Source organism: Colletotrichum phormii (genome assembly GCF_030913505.1).
Source record: "Colletotrichum phormii strain CBS 102054 chromosome Unknown BDP81scaffold_8, whole genome shotgun sequence".
Classification (NCBI taxonomy): Eukaryota; Fungi; Ascomycota; class Sordariomycetes; order Glomerellales; family Glomerellaceae; genus Colletotrichum; species Colletotrichum phormii.
The window spans coordinates 454,879-473,505 of NW_026851450.1; the positions used below are offsets into that span (position 1 = coordinate 454,879).

At 50.8% G+C, this 18,627-nt stretch overlaps 8 protein-coding genes across 8 annotated transcripts; 1 reads left to right on the forward strand and 7 right to left on the reverse strand.

The window, feature by feature from the left end:
- Positions 1–879: 879 nt before the first annotated feature.
- On the reverse strand, positions 880–3,247 carry BDP81DRAFT_317198 (glycoside hydrolase superfamily; the record flags this gene model as incomplete). The annotated part of the gene is made up of 4 exons (XM_060584233.1): positions 880–1,314; positions 1,373–2,414; positions 2,481–3,087; positions 3,163–3,247. The coding sequence occupies 4 exons, from the start codon at positions 3,245–3,247 to the stop codon at positions 880–882; spliced, it is 2,169 nt and encodes a 722-aa protein (XP_060446177.1).
- A 628-nt stretch (positions 3,248–3,875) lies between these two features.
- BDP81DRAFT_425496 (uncharacterized protein) lies at positions 3,876–4,906 on the reverse strand. Its single transcript, XM_060590224.1, has one exon. It carries the CDS (start codon positions 4,812–4,814, stop codon positions 3,987–3,989), a length of 828 nt encoding a protein of 275 aa, XP_060446178.1. The 5' UTR covers positions 4,815–4,906; the 3' UTR covers positions 3,876–3,986.
- Positions 4,907–6,010: 1,104 nt separating this feature from the next.
- Positions 6,011–7,753, reverse strand: BDP81DRAFT_470874 (uncharacterized protein). Its single transcript, XM_060594567.1, has 3 exons — positions 7,497–7,753; positions 6,411–7,434; positions 6,011–6,355 (listed from the first exon to the last, which is right to left on the reverse strand). The coding sequence occupies exons 1-3, from the start codon at positions 7,665–7,667 to the stop codon at positions 6,309–6,311; spliced, it is 1,242 nt and encodes a 413-aa protein (XP_060446179.1). The 5' UTR covers positions 7,668–7,753; the 3' UTR covers positions 6,011–6,308.
- Positions 7,754–8,206: 453 nt separating this feature from the next.
- BDP81DRAFT_316895 (fungal-specific transcription factor domain-containing protein) lies at positions 8,207–9,562 on the forward strand (the record flags this gene model as incomplete). The annotated part of the gene is made up of 1 exon (XM_060584206.1): positions 8,207–9,562. One exon carries the CDS (start codon positions 8,207–8,209, stop codon positions 9,560–9,562), a length of 1,356 nt encoding a protein of 451 aa, XP_060446180.1.
- A 35-nt stretch (positions 9,563–9,597) lies between these two features.
- BDP81DRAFT_211250 (aldehyde dehydrogenase) lies at positions 9,598–11,412 on the reverse strand. Its single transcript, XM_060582668.1, has 3 exons — positions 11,124–11,412; positions 10,665–11,063; positions 9,598–10,611 (listed from the first exon to the last, which is right to left on the reverse strand). The coding sequence occupies exons 1-3, from the start codon at positions 11,249–11,251 to the stop codon at positions 9,633–9,635; spliced, it is 1,506 nt and encodes a 501-aa protein (XP_060446181.1). The 5' UTR covers positions 11,252–11,412; the 3' UTR covers positions 9,598–9,632.
- Positions 11,413–12,214: 802 nt separating this feature from the next.
- On the reverse strand, positions 12,215–12,983 carry BDP81DRAFT_425500 (endoribonuclease L-PSP). The gene has a single exon (XM_060590225.1). It carries the CDS (start codon positions 12,940–12,942, stop codon positions 12,541–12,543), a length of 402 nt encoding a protein of 133 aa, XP_060446182.1. The 5' UTR covers positions 12,943–12,983; the 3' UTR covers positions 12,215–12,540.
- Positions 12,984–13,620: 637 nt separating this feature from the next.
- On the reverse strand, positions 13,621–15,685 carry BDP81DRAFT_346803 (major facilitator superfamily domain-containing protein). The gene is made up of 2 exons (XM_060586123.1): positions 14,114–15,685; positions 13,621–14,064 (listed from the first exon to the last, which is right to left on the reverse strand). Exons 1-2 carry the CDS (start codon positions 15,585–15,587, stop codon positions 13,868–13,870), a joined length of 1,671 nt encoding a protein of 556 aa, XP_060446183.1. The 5' UTR covers positions 15,588–15,685; the 3' UTR covers positions 13,621–13,867.
- A 1,669-nt stretch (positions 15,686–17,354) lies between these two features.
- Positions 17,355–18,527, reverse strand: BDP81DRAFT_460256 (alcohol dehydrogenase GroES domain-containing protein; the record flags this gene model as incomplete). Its single annotated transcript, XM_060593637.1, has 3 exons — positions 17,355–17,446; positions 17,510–17,605; positions 17,675–18,527. 3 exons carry the CDS (start codon positions 18,525–18,527, stop codon positions 17,355–17,357), a joined length of 1,041 nt encoding a protein of 346 aa, XP_060446184.1.
- Between the last annotated feature and the right edge of the window lie 100 nt (positions 18,528–18,627).

Genomic DNA, 18,627 nt, shown 5'->3' on the forward strand with positions numbered 1-18,627 from the left:
CATCATAAAGCCAGTTTCGTCGAAATTATATAGGTCCCCCTCTTGGATGCCATACTTGACCATCATATTGCGTAACAGCGCAAACCACTTTGATATAACCTCAGGAACTTCTTGAAGAGCCCTTTGATAATCGTATGGACGATTAAACTTGGTTTTGAGAGCAGGCTGCGAGTCCACAAACCGCCTGGCCCATCGCTTGCCAACAGGCTTGCCATTACGCGCTCGTAGCAGGAGATTGGCCATATCTTCCACACCAGCGAGATGCAAGGGAAACCCTCTTTGATCCTGCTCAATAACGTATTGGAGAAGCGCTTTCTCTTCGATCGCATCAAGTTTATGTCGTTGGGGTTGGGCACGTTCGCGTCGGGGTCGATCGTTCATTCTATGGCATACGGAACTTTCGGGGACACCGTAAGTCTTCGCAGCACGCAACATACTTAGTTTTCGGCCGGCGGTGCGGGCTGATCGGATAGTCTCGATGGCTAGAAGTATCTTGTCTTCTTGTGTGTAAATTGGCATAATGGTTGTGGAGTTATTACGCGTCAAAGGTTGGAGTGGTTTAATGCAAACCGCATTTGGGAAAAAGTTCGTCGCTGACTGATATTCGTCGCTGACTGATGAACCACGTTATAGATAGAAATGGAGACATTCTTCCTCTCTCCGGGCTCCAAGAAAACCTTTCTAAATCCAACGAGTGAACGGACGGGACGCGCAAATCGTGACTTGGGGATCACTGTCGAGTAGCTGATGTACAAGCGGACAACTTCCGCGCCGGCCATTCGCCCAGTATTCTCTATGCTGAGGTGAACTCTGGAGGCTAAAACCTGCATCTCCGAAATTTGGAAGGTAGTGTAACTCAAACCATGACTGAAAGAACTGTTAGCTTGCAGGCTTCAAGTTCAATACAAACGAGCCAACGTACCCAAATGGAAACGCAACCTCCATCTTTCTCGCTTCGTACCACCGGTACCCCACAAAGATGTCTTCGGAGTAGTACACCGTGCCGTTGTCGCTGCCGAATCCAAGATATGCAGGATTGTCTTCTAGCCGAGCTGGGAAAGTCATTGGCAGCTTTCCACTAGGATTGATGCGTCCAAAGACAACGTCCGCCACGGCGTTGCCCGCTTCGTTGCCGCCGTACCAGCTGTGAAGCATTGTGATGGCACTATGTCTCCATGACATGTCGATTGGGTTCCCGGCTTGAGTGATAACAATGGTGTTCGGCTGTGCCTCCAGAACAGCTGCGATGAGGTTATCCACTTGTGGTCGCATGTTCATCGTGTCTCTGTCTTTGCCCTCCTTTTCCAAGTCCGCCTAGAGTTCAGTTTTTCGTCAGCTTTGTAAATGCATTCCCGGCCGAGGAGTTCCTCACATTTAGTCCGGCAACGACAAAAGTGTGTTTGCATCTCTTTGCCAGTTCGACGGCTCTTTGGATCCCCTCTTCAGGGTCAATCTTGCGGCAGCCACCCAGCCGACACGCACCACCGGGGATCGCCAATAGCGAGCCGCCCTTCACTTTCGACGTCGCAGCACTACCGGCCTCAACGCGTAGACAATATCGCTTTCCAGCAGTCATCTCGTATGTTATTCGCTTTTCGGCTGAACCCTTGCCGAAGAACATGCCTCCTGGCGTTTGCCCTGTTGAGTTGTCGATGACCGGCTCATCATTGATGAATAGGTCGCCGATGCCATAAGTGGCCAGGCCAAATTCGTACGTGCCAGAGTGTTCTGGGACAAACTGAGCGCGCATGGACATGAAGAAAGTGTCTCCTTTCTTGGGATGCTCATAGTCCATGAGCTGATAGGTGGTGTCCGGTATTGTGACACGGTCAAACGCCGTCCGCTCTTTGGTTGAATGTGGTTCGTTGAACAATTCGATAGTTACACCTCCCCGGCCTTCGTCGTCGCAAACACTTTCTTCTGTGAACGGTGGTAACAAAATATGCCCGTAAACACCAGGCTCATGGTGTACCTTGGCTGTAGGTGGTAGAGAGTCCCAGATCCCCTTTAGTACGGAGCTGGTGTAGTAGGGCCGGAGACTTGCGCTGCCTCCTCCGCATGCAGCTGCGAGCTCGGCATTTGGTCCGATGACAGCAACTTCACTGCAGTCTTCGGGTGACAATGGCAAGAGGTTGGCAGAGTTCTTTAGCAGCACGATACTCTCGCCTGCCAAACGACGATTCAGGGTCCGGTCCTCGGGAACATCTCGTATAGTCTCCTCCTTCTCGACACGGGCTGATGCCGCGTCGTTCACGAATTGCAGAACTTTTCGTGCTCGTTCGTCTATGGTGTGTTGGTGAACTTTGCCCGAGAAGACCGCGGCAAGGGCTTCTTTCTCTCTGTAACGACTAGGACCGGGCATCTCGATGTCAACGCCAGCGTTGAGCGCTGCCTCACAAGAATAAGTGCCGTACCTGAATGTGTTAGTTCCACATTAACACAATGTAGAAACAGAATGAAGAGAACAGTATGTGACGTACCAGTCACTCATGATGAGGCCATCAAACCCCCACTCTTTTCGCAGGATGTCTTGAAGAATCATGGGGTTCTCAGAAACATGCAGGCCACCAATCTTGTTGTAAGAAGACATCACCACTCTGGGATTGCTATCTCTAAGAGCGATCTGAAAAGGTAAGAGATAAACCTCTCGCAGTGCTCTTTCAGACATACGCACGTCAAGGGACATTTTCTCAGTCTCTTGATCATTAACCACAAAATGCTTCAGAGCCGCAAGAGTCCCCCGGGATTGGATACCCCTGATGATGGCTGCGGCAAGCATCCCACTCAGGTGCGGGTCCTCGGAGAAGGACTCGAATCCACGGCCGTTCAGCGGCGAGCGAATGATATTAACCGTTGGACCAAGCCAGACATGGGCGCCTTTAGCGTCGCATTCTTTTGACAATAGCTGGCCGGCTTGTGCGATCAATTCAGGATTCCACGTTGCTCCTAGGCCACTACCGCAGGGGATGCAGAGTGCGGACACAGGGTTGAAGAATCGTGAGCCTCTGACGCCATTGGGCCCATCGGTGCATTTGATGGCCGGGACATTGTACTGGGGAAGGGGAGTGGAGTGCCAAAAGTCGGAGCCTTTACCCGAAAGCTGTCAGTACTAGGGACTCGACTGAATGGAGTTCCCATTTGGGCCCATTTGGGGACTCTTACCAGCAAGCAACGACACTTTCTCTGCCAGCGTAGCGTTTTCGATGATCTGATCAATGTTGACAAGCTTTCGTGGAGGAGGCTGCATGTTTGATGAAGTTGACTCAAGATCTTGAGACACCATGTTCAACACATGCACCAACAAGTAGGACAGTATACGATCCAGAAATACTCAAATAGAGAAACTATCGAATTCGAAAAATGAGGTGAGCACTCTAGGCGAGAACTGAGAGGTATACGGACAACTGCCCGGATACCCGGGCCGCCGTTTCGGATGTCGGGAGCCGGAGCAGCCCGGAAGTCGCCATATTTGGTGCGATGCACGATGCGTGTGTGGAGTGAGCTATAATAAGCTACACTTTTGGGTGGGAACAGCATTGAGGGGGGCAAGAAAGTCAGACTTGCATGTGATTGACTGGGTAAGGTTAGAAGTAAACCTTTGGATAGTGGCCGCCAGACGATGTTCAAACATTACGGGGACTTGCAACTCGCACGGATTTCTGACTTCTCTGTATCCAAAGTCATGACATTTCGATTTGTGGTTGAGTCTTATCATTAGCTTTCCATTAGCTGTATTCACATTGAGCTGAGAATATACTCCCCTTCATTGGGTACATGTACTTAGTAAGATGCCGATTGCCGACTGCCAATGTGATGGAGATTATGATGACCCTAAGGTATATGAGCATACTTAGTATGCGGCAGGAAGGGAGGGACGGAAGTCAAGTGAATAATTTTATAAGCGGTTATCTACTCAAAGCACTGTGATTGATTCACGCACTCCACTAGAAAGCTCTGTGTACAAGTCATACGATGAAAGTCGAAATTTAGCCAAAAAGAGCAAGAGTTTGGCGATGTCCACCGTTTGCACTGACTGCAGCTCCATTGACCCAACGTCCCTCCTCACTCGCAAGGAAGCCAACGATGTAGGCAATATCGTCAGTGTTTCCGAGACGGGGACCAACAGTAATATACTCTTTCTGCTTTTCGATGAACTCCGGATGCGTTTCTCTCGCCTTGGCCAGCGCATCAGTCTCCGTGGGCCCAACCGCGACGCTGTTGAAGGTCATTCCCTTGTCTGAGGCAAAGGTGTCTGCAAAAGACCTCGTGAAGCTGTCGAGCGCGGCTTTCGTGGCTCCGTACGTCATGATTGGGCTCGGGTTACCCATCTTGCCAGCAATGCTGGAGATGTTGATGACGCGACCACCGTACTTGGGGACGTGCTCCATGAAGGCAGTTGTCAGGCTGACAGGAGTGTAGACATTTGCGACCATAATATCATTGAAGTCCTTGGCCTGGAGCGTCTTAACGTCCGACGTGTTGCTGATGTCGGAGAGAATCGCATTGTTGACCAGAATATCAATAGTCGTAACCTTGAGTGCGCTCAGGGCGTCTTTGATGATCTTTGGGGCGATTGTCGGATCTGTTGAATCTGCCTTGATGGCAACGGCGTTCCTGACACCCAGTTCGCGACACTTTGCCAGAGTGTTATCGGCAGCGGCCTTGTTCGCCACATACGTGATGGCGAGGTTTTCCAAGCCCTTGCGGGCAAAGTGTACGGCAATCCCACTGCCGATTCCTCGGGAGCCTCCGGTCACGATGGCAGTTTTACCCTTAAGAGACCACGGCTCAGCTGGAGAGGTCGTGCTAGCCATTTTTGATTATTGTCGATGATTTATTGATGAGAAGAAGTGGTCGTTGGTAAATTGGAACTTGAACAATGACGTGAGTGATGTTGGAAGAGGTCATTTTATTTACTCCCAGACTGTTGGGCGCGACAGTCCTCATAAAGATTCGAGCAATGTTACCGAGTACGAGCGGTTTTAAATTTCAGACGGTGATATCACCGAAGCACACGTAGGTTTGTCATCTTTGCTCGAGCATGGCGGACCGCGAAGTATGGATCCGGGGTATCTCAAACGTCCGAGCTGTGGACCTGCCGTCAAGTCCGCAAGCGTAATGTTGACGACCAGGGTGTCTCTTAATCATCAGTATTGGTATCAATACCATACCGTCGGGAGTTAGAAGTATCGATAGAAGCGTGCATAATGATCAACAATTCGACTGGAACTAATAAACCCGTTGTCTACGGCGTAACGGTACACTCTTACTACCTAAGGGAGACATGCTTTGAGTTCAGCTTCGTCCGTTCTGATCTCCAGTCGGAATACCTGATAGCTTTGCGTACTTTGGGCTTACATATTCTCCGCAGCCGCGCCTAAGTCATCTACGACTTTGGCTACCTGTGCGTCGATCACAGCCTTTGGCGTTGGCTGCTTGCGTCAATGTCGCTAGAACTATGCATTCCTAGTGGAGTTGCTCGCGGATTTTGTGCGGACTTGACTAAGCCTATTCGATCCATTAGAAAGTTGCACTGCAGTTTGGTCCACGCATGGTCAATGATAAACAATGCAGAATGCAAAGGGATGGATAACGTTACCTAATCCCCAAGTTAGATCACTTGTCCTTGCAAATGTACGTGATAGTCTATGTCAGCCTGGGTCCTCAAGAATTTTTGAGAAGCTTTGGAATCTTTGTCTCGGCACTGGGGGTCTGTTTCACCGCCTCATGACACTCGTGGAACGTCCCTAAGCCAATGATTCGGTGGTTGAGTTATCCGGTACGTCTGTTGTCATCAATCTTGACGATGGCGGTTCGCGGCAATTGCTAAGCCGATCCAAGACTCGGACGAACTCGGTGGGACATGGAGTTTGCGGAGGTTAGCGCCGGCGCACCTTAGCGGAGCGAGAAGTCAGCTACCATATGCCGCTGACCCGAGTCTCAATGACGATCCAGCGTTGTACTTCATGCACACTATCATCCTCCGGGAGGCGAAGGGCTCTGGCCCGGACAGAAAGCTGCTTTTGATTAACATTCTAGCTATTGACGGGTTTAACGCGCCTGTAGCAATTGGATTCTACTTAAGTCGCCGATAGGTAGCTGGGTGATACAGCTCTTTGAGCTCAACCCAAGGTAATGCTGATTGCTCACTCATTAGCCCCTCGACTTGCTATGGCACTTGTGGACACCAAAGTGCTTCCATCTCATCGGGAAAACGCTTTTGTGTTCTATGTCGGTTTCTAGGATTATCCTCTCACTCCGTCGGAGGCTGCCATGTTTGTAAGTCTTCCAAACTTAAACATCCCGATCTATTGTTTCTTCTGGCTAACGCCGAACGTTGTAAGATGCGGCCAATCTAAAAGTTTCATCAGCAAAGTACTCGACTATGAGTGAGAATGAAGGATTATTACCGAAAGTCGTTCTGTCCGGATTGACGTGGGAGACTCGCGCTCTCTGGCCAACACTCAATGTCTCGCCAACAGCTGACCCGAAGCAGTATCCGTAACGTCCAAATACAGGGCTGTATTTGGCACCCTTATCAACTCGGCGGTCTTTATTCAGCTTCTTCCATACCAGTCCGCGGTCATCACTCGCCGTCTTGCCAGTTTCATAGTCGACAGTGATACTTTGGCAGCGATAACAGTTGGCCGTCAGAGGCATCTGGACACCGCCGTCAAAAGTCAACTCGCCCCAGAAGTCCTCTACGAAAGGGCCGCTTGCACCTTTGACAACAACATTCGGACGGAACTTTCGAACATCCATCGTCAAGTCGCCCTCGAGGCGGGAAGAGACCTCCGCTGTGGACTCTTCGGTGACGACGAGGTAGTGCGCAAGGTCGTTGAAGACAAGACGCTCCTCGGGAAACCTGGTAAAGGGGATGAAGGACTTGAGACGCCGAGCAAGCCTGGCCTTTTTCAGTCCTCCTTTGCTGTTTGGTGCTAGAGATCCTAGGACAGGCCGTGAGCCGTTGCCAATGTAGGCAAGTCTTGCCTCAACCCCGAGGCGCTCCGAGAACCACGCCGCAAGTTTGTCGCCCATGTCGTAAGCCTTAGCCTGGCTCACGTGAAGACTTGTTTCAATCACCTCTAGCCTCTCTGTACTTGGCGATAGTCTGAATCGAATTTCGTCAGTAGTGGTGACGTTTGCTTCGTTGATTGTTTTGCCGTGCTCCGTTCCTCGGCCGTGCCATTGTACTACCACTTCTCCTTCGGTCGCATTTTCTTGCCTCCCGTTGTGCTCCATCGAAGCCCGGAACAATGCCATATAAAGGTAGTAGCCGATAAACATGGTTTCATATGTCTTCTTGGACGGGTCGGTCTTATCCCGAATGACCTTTTGCAGCGAAAACGTCCTATCTCCAATTAGGCCGTATTTGCCCAAATGTGCTCGTTGCACCGCGCATCCCCCAAGTCCTTTGATAGGATATATGTAAAGCTGTACAATTAGTGTTAGAATTATTCACATTTATTACTTTGACAAAGGGCAACAAGTTGTACTTGTGTGATTTCTAGCGGCTTGCTCGCTGCTTGCGGTGACCGGGCTAGCCGGATGCCCAAAACAAGAGCTACGATCGAGCATGCGACCAGCGCGACGGCAGTGCTCATAGTTGTCAAAGGATTGGGCGTCATCTGGACTTCAGCCCATGTCTCGTTCGTTGCCGGGTCCATTGTTGACTTGTCGTGAAGAGCTCACTCTCTATTGGGGATGGTTGTTGCCCATTAGAAAATTTGCAACCATTGGGTTCAACGCGGATTATGACCTCCAACCCACCGAATGAACTTCCGACGCGTTCTTTGATCTGCAAAACAAGGTTTGATCCCGGATAACAGTTACAGCTGTCACACAAAACAGCAAACCCGGTCATTTCAACTGCCGCTAAACCCCTTGAGGAAACTAGATGGACCAAATCTCGCAAACTTTCGAGCTTCTTCGAGCCAATTCAGCCCGGATCCCATCCGTGCTCAACCCCCTTTTCCCCCGCACAGCTTCCCCATCTCCCGAACCCTTCTCGAGACTTGGGAGGAGGGGCGTTGATACCAGACGGGAATCCGAACCCTGCTGATAGCAAACCACAACATCAGGCTTGGATCTCCACTCACCACTTATCTGCTATCGCGAACGTCGCCGAGAGACTACCCAGATTCGACATTGACGTAGCCTTATAAAGCATCAAGCTAGCCGTCTCTTGAACGTTGGCGTCCCAAAGATGCCCACAAATAGAGTCAGGGTCGTTGAGGGATCCTGTTGGCCCTGCAAGAAACGCCGCATCAAGTGCGACCTGACCAAACCCCGGTGCAATCGATGCTCCAAGATTGGCGCAGATTGCGACTTCAACGCTCGTCGCCTGAAATGGAGCACGCGGCCCACGATCAAGGCTCCGGCCATCTACCAGATCGCCACCAGAGACGCGCAGCTCGCGTCCTGTCTGGCTTCAGACGAACGGCGCGCCCTGGACTACTTCCACCACCGCCTGTGGCCGCTTTTTACAACGGCCCCGGAACCATGCGCGGCTCCAATCTTACAGGCCCTCGAGCATCGAGTCGTGCTTCTCGCGGCGTGCGTCATTGCGGATGCGCACCGGGTTCTCCAAGACGGAAGAAACAGCCGCAGTCTTCTCCGCATGAAGCGACTCGAGTGTCTCGCGGCCGTCCGCGGAGAGGTCGGCGGGGCTCACATGGTGGATAAGAGTTCACTCATGACCCTGTTGCTCGCTGTGCTCTTACTCTATTTCCACGACGGATACCTTGAGTGCGCTCAGGTATCTGCGTCCACGTCAAGTCACCATGGGGGCGTCAAGGCAATCATCGACAGTCTTGGGGGCATTCTCCCAGTTCTAGAGACGAGTCATGAATCGATCCACATGCTCCTCTCCGAGTTCGCATCAACAGATCTCACAACCATCATGCTCAAAGGAGGGAAACCCTCGTTCCCTCACGAAATATGGGATACGATTGAGAAGAGATTCGTTTGGTGGGGAAGAGACATCCTAGGGCGTTCATCTCTTGCCTCAGTTTTCAAGCAAATATCTCGGCTAACAGAGTACCGAGATGCTCTGAACAACAACACCGAACAACTCTCGATGGAGACTATCCGCAATTTCGAGACGGCTTTGTCTCCGATGTATGCCAGGATCACAGACACATCTTCAGATACTGGAGATGCGGACCCGGACTCGGAGGTAAATAACGATTTCACTCTAATTCGTGCCTTTCAGCATACGGCTCTCATCTACATGTATCGAGCCATTTGTGGTCTGCCAGTCTCCCACTCCCTTGTACAACAGCACGTTTTGCCGTGTTTGGAGTGCATCATTGATATGAAACAGCCGTCAAAGGTGCTCAATTGTGTTATTTTCCCATTGCTCGTTGCCGGTGCGCATGTTCAGTCCCCAAGACACAGAAAAGCGGTTCTGGGTATACTCCATATTATTCGCGATGAGATGCGGTTCGCCAGCTTGCACACTGTTTCTGAGGTCTTGTGTGGTGTCTGGAAGGCCGCTCGAGAGGACGTATCTTGGTCGGAAATGTACTCTGAGTTGGCGTCAGATGCCGTCGTGCTATAATTCAACGACAGAGTTGGGCTGGTAATAGATTATGTGGCTATGAACTTTCAAATTCCTATACTCAACCCGCTCAAAGCTTGTATCCCAAGTTGACGTGAACTGCCTTCGTCTGTGAGTAAGCAGCGAGGCCGGCTTCTCCCAATTCGCGCCCGATACCACTCTGCTTGACGCCACCGAATGGAACACGGATATCAGAGTCGTTTGAACTGTTGATCCAGACCATTCCAGACTCGAGACGGGCGGCTACGCGGTGGCATCGCTCAATGTCGCGTGAGAACAACGCAGCTCCGAGGCCATATGATGTGTTGTTAGCCAGCGCAACCGCCTCTTCCTCCGTCTTGAAGGGTGTGATGGCGACGAAAGGACCGAACACCTCTTCTTGGAAGATTCTCATGTCTTTCTTCACGTCGGAGAAGACTGTTGGCTCAATGAAGAATCCTTTGCCATCGCCAACGTTCTTGTGCGGAACACCGCCGGTCACAAGAGTGGCGCCTTCATTCTTGCCGGCCTGGATATAGCCGAGAATCTTCTCATACTGGACTTTCGTGATTTGAGGTCCTTGGAATGTGTCGTCATCGAATGGGTTGCCGACCTTGTTCTCAAGACATATCGCCTTGAATCGTGCAACGTAGTCCTGGTAGACATCTTCTTGAACCAGGATCCTGGAAGTAGAGGTGCAGATCTGTCCTTGGTTGCTCATGATGCCAACATGGCCCCATTTCGCTGCTTGGTCGAGATCAGCGTCGCTGAAGACCACAAGAGGTGACTTTCCGCCAGTCTCTAGTGTGATGTTCTTGAGGTTGACGCTCGCAGATTTCATAATCTGTCTCCCGGTTGCGGTGGAGCCGGTAAACGCGACTTTATCAACATCGGTATGAGAAACCATGGCGCTGCCTGCCTCCCTTCCAAGGCCGTTCACAATGTTAATGACGCCTGGAGGGAATCCAGCTTCTTTGATCAAAGTCGCAAAGTACAAGACAGAGAGGGGCGTCTGTTCAGCAGGTTTCAAAACCACTGTGTTGCCACATGCCAGCGCCGGACCGAGCTTCCTAGGAGGTGCGTTAGTTCGGCCTTACTCACTTGAGGAAGCAGATTCACTGACCATGCCGCCATCATGATTGGATAATTCCACGGGATGATTTGTCCACAAACTCCAATCGGCTGCTTCAATGTGTACGCAAACTTCTGAGGGGTTGTCGGGATGGTCTCGCCGTGGATCTTGTCGGCCCAGCCAGCGTAGTAACGTAACGTCGAAATTGTTTCCGCAACATCTTCTCCGAGGGCCACGCCATACGGCTTGCCGCCATTCCACGTCTCGAGCGTGGCAAGGGTCTCTTGATTTGCCTCGACGAGGTCGGCGAGCTTGTACATCAACCTGCCTCGGTCCGTGGCAGAGATGTCACCCCATCCCGGAGCATTAAGCGCTGCCCGTGCTGCTTTTACGGCCTTGTCGACATCCTCGGGCGATGCGGCTTCTACTGCAGCGATCTCAGATTCATCACTTTCATGTCATTAGTCTCATGAAAATAGATACCTAGACGAGTTTGAATCGTTATCCTACCTTGGGTTGATGGCTGTGATTTTCGATCCTGAGCTTGCCTTAACGAACTCATTATTGATGAAGAGCCCGGTAGGCAGGGCGATCTTCGTGCCATTCGGCGCTGTGAGGTCCAATGTAGAAGCTGACATCCTCGACTCTGAAGTGTGTGGGTAAGGGGAAAAAAATAAGACACAACGAGTTGAACAAATCAGCGCAGTGAGTCTTGCCTCAAGTCGAAGACGAGAGGTAGCCCGCCCTCTTATTCACGCAAGCTGTCAATGCATGTCGGACAGACTAGGCAATAAATGGGATCATTAAGTCTCCGCCATCAAAGTGTCCCAGACAAGTGGGGGAGCGGATCTGTGTAATTCTGCAGATCATCAGCGGATAGCTATCAGACGGAGCCACACTGACGGCTCGGAAATCCTGAAGCAGACAAAAGATGGACAAGATCCCGTCTCATGGCCCTATGAGCCCACCGAGGTTACGGATACTTCTCCCCACCTACTCCAAGTTGTGCAGCGTCAATTTCGGCCGTCCCAACGCCGTTGAGAGGGGTGCGGGGTTTCCCGCAGTAGCTGTCCGAATTAGGCAACTTTTTTGACCATTGACGCGGGGTTGTTGAGGTGTAGCTTACAGGGTGGTCGGATAGCTTGAATTAGATGCCCGGGAAAGTGGAAGCTCAACTCTTTGATTGCTTGAGGTGATTCCAGATTACGGATACGAAGCATGAGACATGTTGCCCAGTCCCAAGTCGGAACTGGATATCCAAGACAGGCAACCCACCACTACACCTCAACTTACTTCTAGCTTGGTTGCGACGTTGCGTAGGCCTCAACTTTGGTCCATGCACGACTACCATAGGAAGGCTTCTCAACCGCCCTGGACGGGGAGCAAGCAAACTAAACTTACTTCAGTGCTGCCAATCAAAGTTCCGCCAGCAGTGAGCTTAGCTGCGGGTTGCATCACTACTGCATGCGCAGCCGAGTTTGTGTCAGGATGAACTTGCGTCTTGGCTTGGACCTTCTGCCAGAGTTGTGGAAACTATAAACACCAGGTATCAATGTAAATTCTCAATCACGAGTCGGAGATTTATCAGTAGCTTACGAATACTGAAGTGTTGAACTTTATTTGAGACTGCCAGTATTCTACGGTCTGGCAATGGTCCCTTGAAGCTGGTAACATAAACTTTGGGCTGGCTGCTGCCAAATAACGATTTGTAATAAAGTTGAGTGATATTACACAATCACATCGGTTTCTTCATAGTCAGAGGCCGTTGAAAGTTATACAATGCTGCTCTCGGTGATTGATGATGATGCAAATACCGGTATCCACAACATGGAGTACTAGAAGAAAAAAAGAGAAAACCGCGCCAGTATGGATCGTGCCTAGGCCACAAGATTGTGAAAGTTTCCTACGCATCCCGTATCCATGTCTCTTAGACAGGAATCAACGCCTCGACCTCGATCTCAACATGCATTCCTTCTAGTCCAAGCTTGCCAATCTGCGTACATGTCCAGATAGGTCGATGATTCGGGAACAGTTTCTTGAAAGTCGCCGTCATGACGTCGAAACTCGAGTCCATGTCAAGATGATAGGAACGAATCGCGTAGATTTCTTTGAAGCCGAGACGGGGATGAACAGCTTGGAGAGCTTTAAGCGCATTCTCGAAAGCCATGGTGATCTGCTTCTCGAGGTCGGTTGTGATGTTGCCATTCTCGTCCCAGCCGCCCTGGCCGGATGTGCGAACGATATTCCCGATCTTTACGGCTTGGGAGTAGTGATATTGCTCCGCATTAGACTCGGTGCCTGGATAATTGAAGAATTGGGCGGAAGCCATGGTGAAGCCTGCGGTGAACTGTTATGAGCTCAACTGATTATGTTTAGAAGAATTTATCAGCAGGCTTGGTAGGAAGACATCCCTGGGGGCGCACCAGTACCATTTCTGAGCTACTTATCTACTTGGAGGGCAACCAAGAAACGTAGCCAAGAGGCTCAAGTAGCCTGCATGCAGTCAGCGCGGGGGTTCAAGCTCGGAGCGGGGGGTCTTTATGTTGAAATAATGCCAAGCTCGTACTGCTCTAGTCTTGCATGATATGCCTTCGGGTTGCCGCTTTCAGTTCATCTGTCTTACCCATTGATAGAGGGGCCAAGTGAATCAACATTGAGGGCTAGCTCGAAAGGTGTTACACAACGTAAGCCTCAAGATGGTCCATCTTGCTACTACATTCGGAAAGATGTTTCTCGTGGAATGGAGGGCACGGCTAGACTTTCCAGTCTAACATCATAATGACTCCTTTCCTGTCCAGAAATACTCACACAAGTCGGCTGAATCATCACCAGAATTACCTGGGCTTGTAGTCGTATGTATGTTCTGCTAAAGTAGAATCCCCGAGACGATGCGATTGGTCCACCTCACAAGCACGATATCCTATGCCAGAAAAGAAGATCACTTTTCAAACTTTGTCGCCATCGTTGTGAAAATACTTTGATGTACTAAAGGTAGAACTGAGATACACAGCAACATATGCGGGCAATTCCTAGGTGTACTCCGAGACCTACCAGAATTCAACTGCGTTGTATTTGACGCTGGCAAGTATCTGCAAGGAACCAAGTCAAGTTTGGATGTAACTGCAAGGAGCTTCATCACCCAAACGCAGCAATTGTGGTTGAACTTTGTTTGTTCATGTTACATGTGTAGAGAGCGCGAGAACTATTGCATAAAACTCTCCACGCATAAGACGTGGCTAATTTTCTGTAGAGACTCAGTGTCCTGATAGGCTATGCTTTTCTACCATGTCCCAGTAATGAGGTGCTGCCATACGTCGTAAGGGCTTTCCTATGTACATCATGACCAAACACAGTGCCCAAAACGTTACTCCAAGAACAGCGGTCACTATGAAGGCATCTCGAAGGCCAATGCTATTGATCATGGGTACTACAGCGTAGCTGAAAGCGAAGCCTAGGCATGGTTAGTTAAAATGCTGAGAGGAAAGACGACGTCAACTTACCCATGGTGTTGCGAATGAGAATAGCCGACACGAAGCCCTCACCAGCCAGGTCCTTGAAGCTGTCAAGGATATATGTGAACGCCATGCTTGTTCCCAGTGGAAGAGTAACAGATATCAAGGCCAACCCAAAAGCAATACCGACCCAGTGGATCTGGTATGAAGCCCCTACGCCGTATAAGATGCAACCGACCGGATGGGCTATGATAGCCAGGAAGCACACCCAAAGACGATGCTCTGGTTCCATAACACCTCCATGTCGGCGAGCCATCCATACTGACAAGGCATCGCTGGCCCAGCTTGATATCAAGCATCCTATCGAGACCCCAATCACCGAAGCAAGGTAAAAGAGACCGATGACGTTTGAACCAAAGTTGTAAGGTGGGTTGCCAAGGATGAGGGCCAAGGAGCCGCCGACCACGTTGTACCACGAGAGAATTCCCCCAACCAGAATACCCGCGAAGATGACGGAAGGAAATCGAAGGAGGTAAAATGGTAGAAGAGACTGCTTCAGCTGTTTCGGTTTCCGGTCGTCTTGATAGCCCCATAGCTTGAACCTGGACCAAAAAAGCTTCTCGGGTGCTGCCTCGACGCGGGTCGGCAAAGTGCGTGTCTCGTTGTCAGAGTTGACTGTGGTCAAATCATTCGCAACTTGAGGTTTTCTGTCATCGGACGGCTCGGTGTCGACCGCGCTCTTATCGCTATCAAAAACACCTCGTTGCTGATTGGGGATGCCACGGATATCGGTTTGTAGACTGGGCCTGTAGAACATGGTTTCTTCGAAGAAAAGAAAGGTCAAGATGGTGACTACGACTCCTATGATGGACAGAATGTACTGGATCCAACGCCAACCCAGGTCTTCGGCGATGAAGCCAGTGGCGACTGGGCAGAGGAAGGCACCGCACCACAGCGTCCAACTGTAGATTCCCATGTAAAAGCCTCGTTGGTGGACGAAATAGAGGTCGTCGATTATAACTTCGATGAGAGTCTCCATTGGCGAAGAGATGATGCCGATAATGATGCGGTTCACAAAGAATTCGGCTCGGGACTTGACGTAGGCAGTCCATAGACTGATGAAGGTCATCGCGACCATAGAATAAACAAGAGTCGGGCGTCGGCCGTAATTGAGCGCGAAGTTTTGGGTGAGCAGAGTGCCCCAGCCGAGAAAGAGGTACATGAGGCCATTGCCGGTGCTAAGGTCCGCGACGGAGATGCCGGTGTCTGCTTGGATCTGGAGGTAGGCGGGAGACAGGCCGGATACGATGGCAGCACCGAAGAAGCACCATGTCATGACCCAAGAGATGTTGAAGGTCTTGCGCTTTCGCGTCCATGATAGCGGATCATTCGGATCGCTGCTCGGTTGCGGAACAAGAACGATGTTAGTGTGCTCCGAGCCATGCTTCACGTCGAGAACGCCTTGGGTGTCGACAAGCTGCACCGTGCCCGGAATATCGAACGTGATGGTCGTGTTTGTCATGATGGTTGCTGGCACGGCCCATACAGGAGACCATCAGGAGCACCAGCGGCTCGACAATGATATACAATCCGGCCAAAGTTCTGCTCTTCCCCTAACTACTGAAAACTCTACACTGCTACCTCATTTCCAGCCGGTTACTGGTAGACCATCAAACTGATGCATGGACCATCCGGCCCTTTTCCAAAATCTGAGGCCTCATCCATGCCGGCGCTAAACCGTACGAGGGTAAGAGATGGTCAAGGACTGCTAAGCCAACCCTCGAAGCATGTGTTAGGCGCCGGTTAGTAGGCTCGGAACGCCACCTTTCCAAGCAGTCTTATCAATGCGGTATCTAAGTTCTGGAGATTTACTGCCCAAGAAGGCCGTGCACGCGCGAGGATTACTGCGCCCGTTGCGACGTGAAGACAGAAGCCGGCCCCGCGGTGATTCTCTCCCGGGCGTTGAACGTGGGGGGAATGCCTCCACCGGAACCCGGAGACGCGGTAAGACGCGTGCAGCTTCTTTGGGAATCTGCGTAGTTATGTCGATAGGAGTGATTCTTTTGTGCACTCGATGTGCCTTGGAATAGGTCATAAATGTGGATGTCAATGGAACTGGTCCAACATGTTTCCGAATTTGGGTGTGCCTATCTAGCCCCGGCTCCCACTCGTAGTGCTTTCTACGCGGGGTTGATAAGGCAAGATGACCCCATGAAAAGGAAGCGAACGTCTGCACTCCGTGCTCCGTCTACCATGCTGTGGTAGGATGGAAAGATGTATATCACCCGATTGTTGATATGTGTGCATACATTATTTCCCTTTTTTATTGGCGTGACAATATACGTGGCAGAAGTACGAAGCGATTGGTGCAAGATAATAAACCAAACCTCCATGCCAGTGATATGGTAAAGCATCCGCAGAATTGTGGCATGTGTGTGTGTGTTATATTTAACGCCGTGGCGGCAAGGGCGCAGCCGCCCTTGCGGCCGACCTCCCGAAGGGTATATGGCGTGGAGAGCCGTCGCCCTATAACTATTGCTAGATACAGTTCAAATCGTCCTCCAAATCGTGCCTTATGGCTACTATGCGTTCTATCTGTCCCTGGTTCCCGCTGGTGCCCCAGTTCCATTCTTGAATTTTGCGGCTTAAGGCCGGATATGTCTGGAGAGGGCGGCCTGCCGAAACAGGCCCCTCGTACATGTTCTGATTTGTACAAGACCATTCCTGCCCCAGTACTAGGTTAACGACGTGTACTCGCCGCATATCCACTTTTTCTTGGTCGGAGGGTGTGGATATGAGAAAACCCGGCGAGGGCCCGGAAAGGGTCCTAGGCCCCGCATTGGGCTCTGCCCTACCCTTCCACAGGTAGTTAAAGCAGTTCGAACCAGCGACCTCTGGGCTCCAGAGGCCTTGCCAGGTGTATGCCACTACACCACGCCGGCCAGAATTGTGGCAGTCGATAGAACCATCACCAATGGTTGACCTCAGTAGAGTGATTACAACCCGGATCTGAGTCTCTGCACGACTTACATCACACTGATAAAGGCATAGGTACATTTGGTATAGTTGATTTTTGACAGCCTTGGCTTTGGTGATTAGAGTACATCGCCGGCACCCCTCCATGTATGTGAGTTACGAGACCTTGCTTCTCCATATTCCACACAAATACTTTATACACAAGAGCTCTACTATCATCAAGCACTCGGTACTAACATTCGGACTTCCAAAATTCTTCCCAAGATTTGGACTATTCCATGCGATCAAAGCAGGATGTTTGGTTTCCAGAGTTTCAATCCACATCCATCACAACCTTCAAAGCACCATGTTTAGACGCTTCTCCGAAGGTATCATATGCCTTCTCCATGTCACCAAGCTTGAAGTCTGGAGCTCTTGTCAGTCACGTTCTCATACTTTAGCAAGTTACACAGTAGTAGAGATCTTTACGGTGCGTAACAAGTTGCGAGGGTTGCAACTTGCCCGATTGTACAAGTTTCAATAGCATCGGTGTCGTTGTTGTATCCACAAGTCTAGTCGTAATCGCTGCATGTTTGAGTTAGAATAGACGTTAAGGTTTTTGATCGTCTCAATAGACTGATGGTTTGAACTCACAAATATTCTTGTCCCATAAATTTTGAAGATGGAGATCAACCTTGGTTCCATGGACTCCCACGTTGGCCAGGACACCTCCAGGTGCGAGCAGGCTCTGGCAGAGATCAAAGGTTGCGGGGATTCCAACCGCTTCAATGACCGAGTCAGCGCCCTTACCCTCAGTCAACTCTTTAACCTTGGTTACAGCATCGGTCTTGGAGCTGTCAATGGTTTCGGTTGCGCCAAATTGCCTTGCAACGTCAAGTCTCTTCGGATCCATGTCGATGGCAATGATTTGAGACGGAGAGTACATCTGAGCCGTGATGATAGCCGCCAGACCGATCGGACCCGAACCCACAATAGCGACAGTGCCGCCTGGCTGGACTTTGCCGTTAAGCACACCGCATTCAAGTCCTGTCGGGAAGATGTCACTCAACATCACTAGCGAGGAGTCGTCGGCGCCATCCGGAATCGGGTGGAGACTGGATTCGGCGTGGGGAATACGGACGTATTCGGCTTGGGTACCGTCAATAGTGTTTCCGAGGATCCACCCGCCGGACGTGCAGTGGCTGTACATGCCCCGGCGGCAGTACTCGCATGTCGCACAGCTGGAAATGCATGAGATGAGAACCCGATCTCCCTCTTTAAATCGTGAAACTGAGGCTCCCGTTGAGTGGATGATGCCCACTCCCTCGTGGCCCAATGTCGTGCCTGGTTGGCATGTCGCTACGTCGCCCTTGCGAATGTGGAGATCTGTTCCGCAGATAGTTGTCTTGGTGACTTTGACGATGACATCGGTTGGTTTTGATATGGTAGGGAGAGGTTTATCCTTCAATGATACTGAGTTGGAGCCGTCGTAGACAAGAGCCTTCATCGTTGAGAGATGTCGCATCAACAATGAGCCGGCAGGGCTCAAATTTGTACGAGTCAAGGCTGGGGAAAAGCAGGTCGCTCGACTTGAGGCCGCTAGTGCA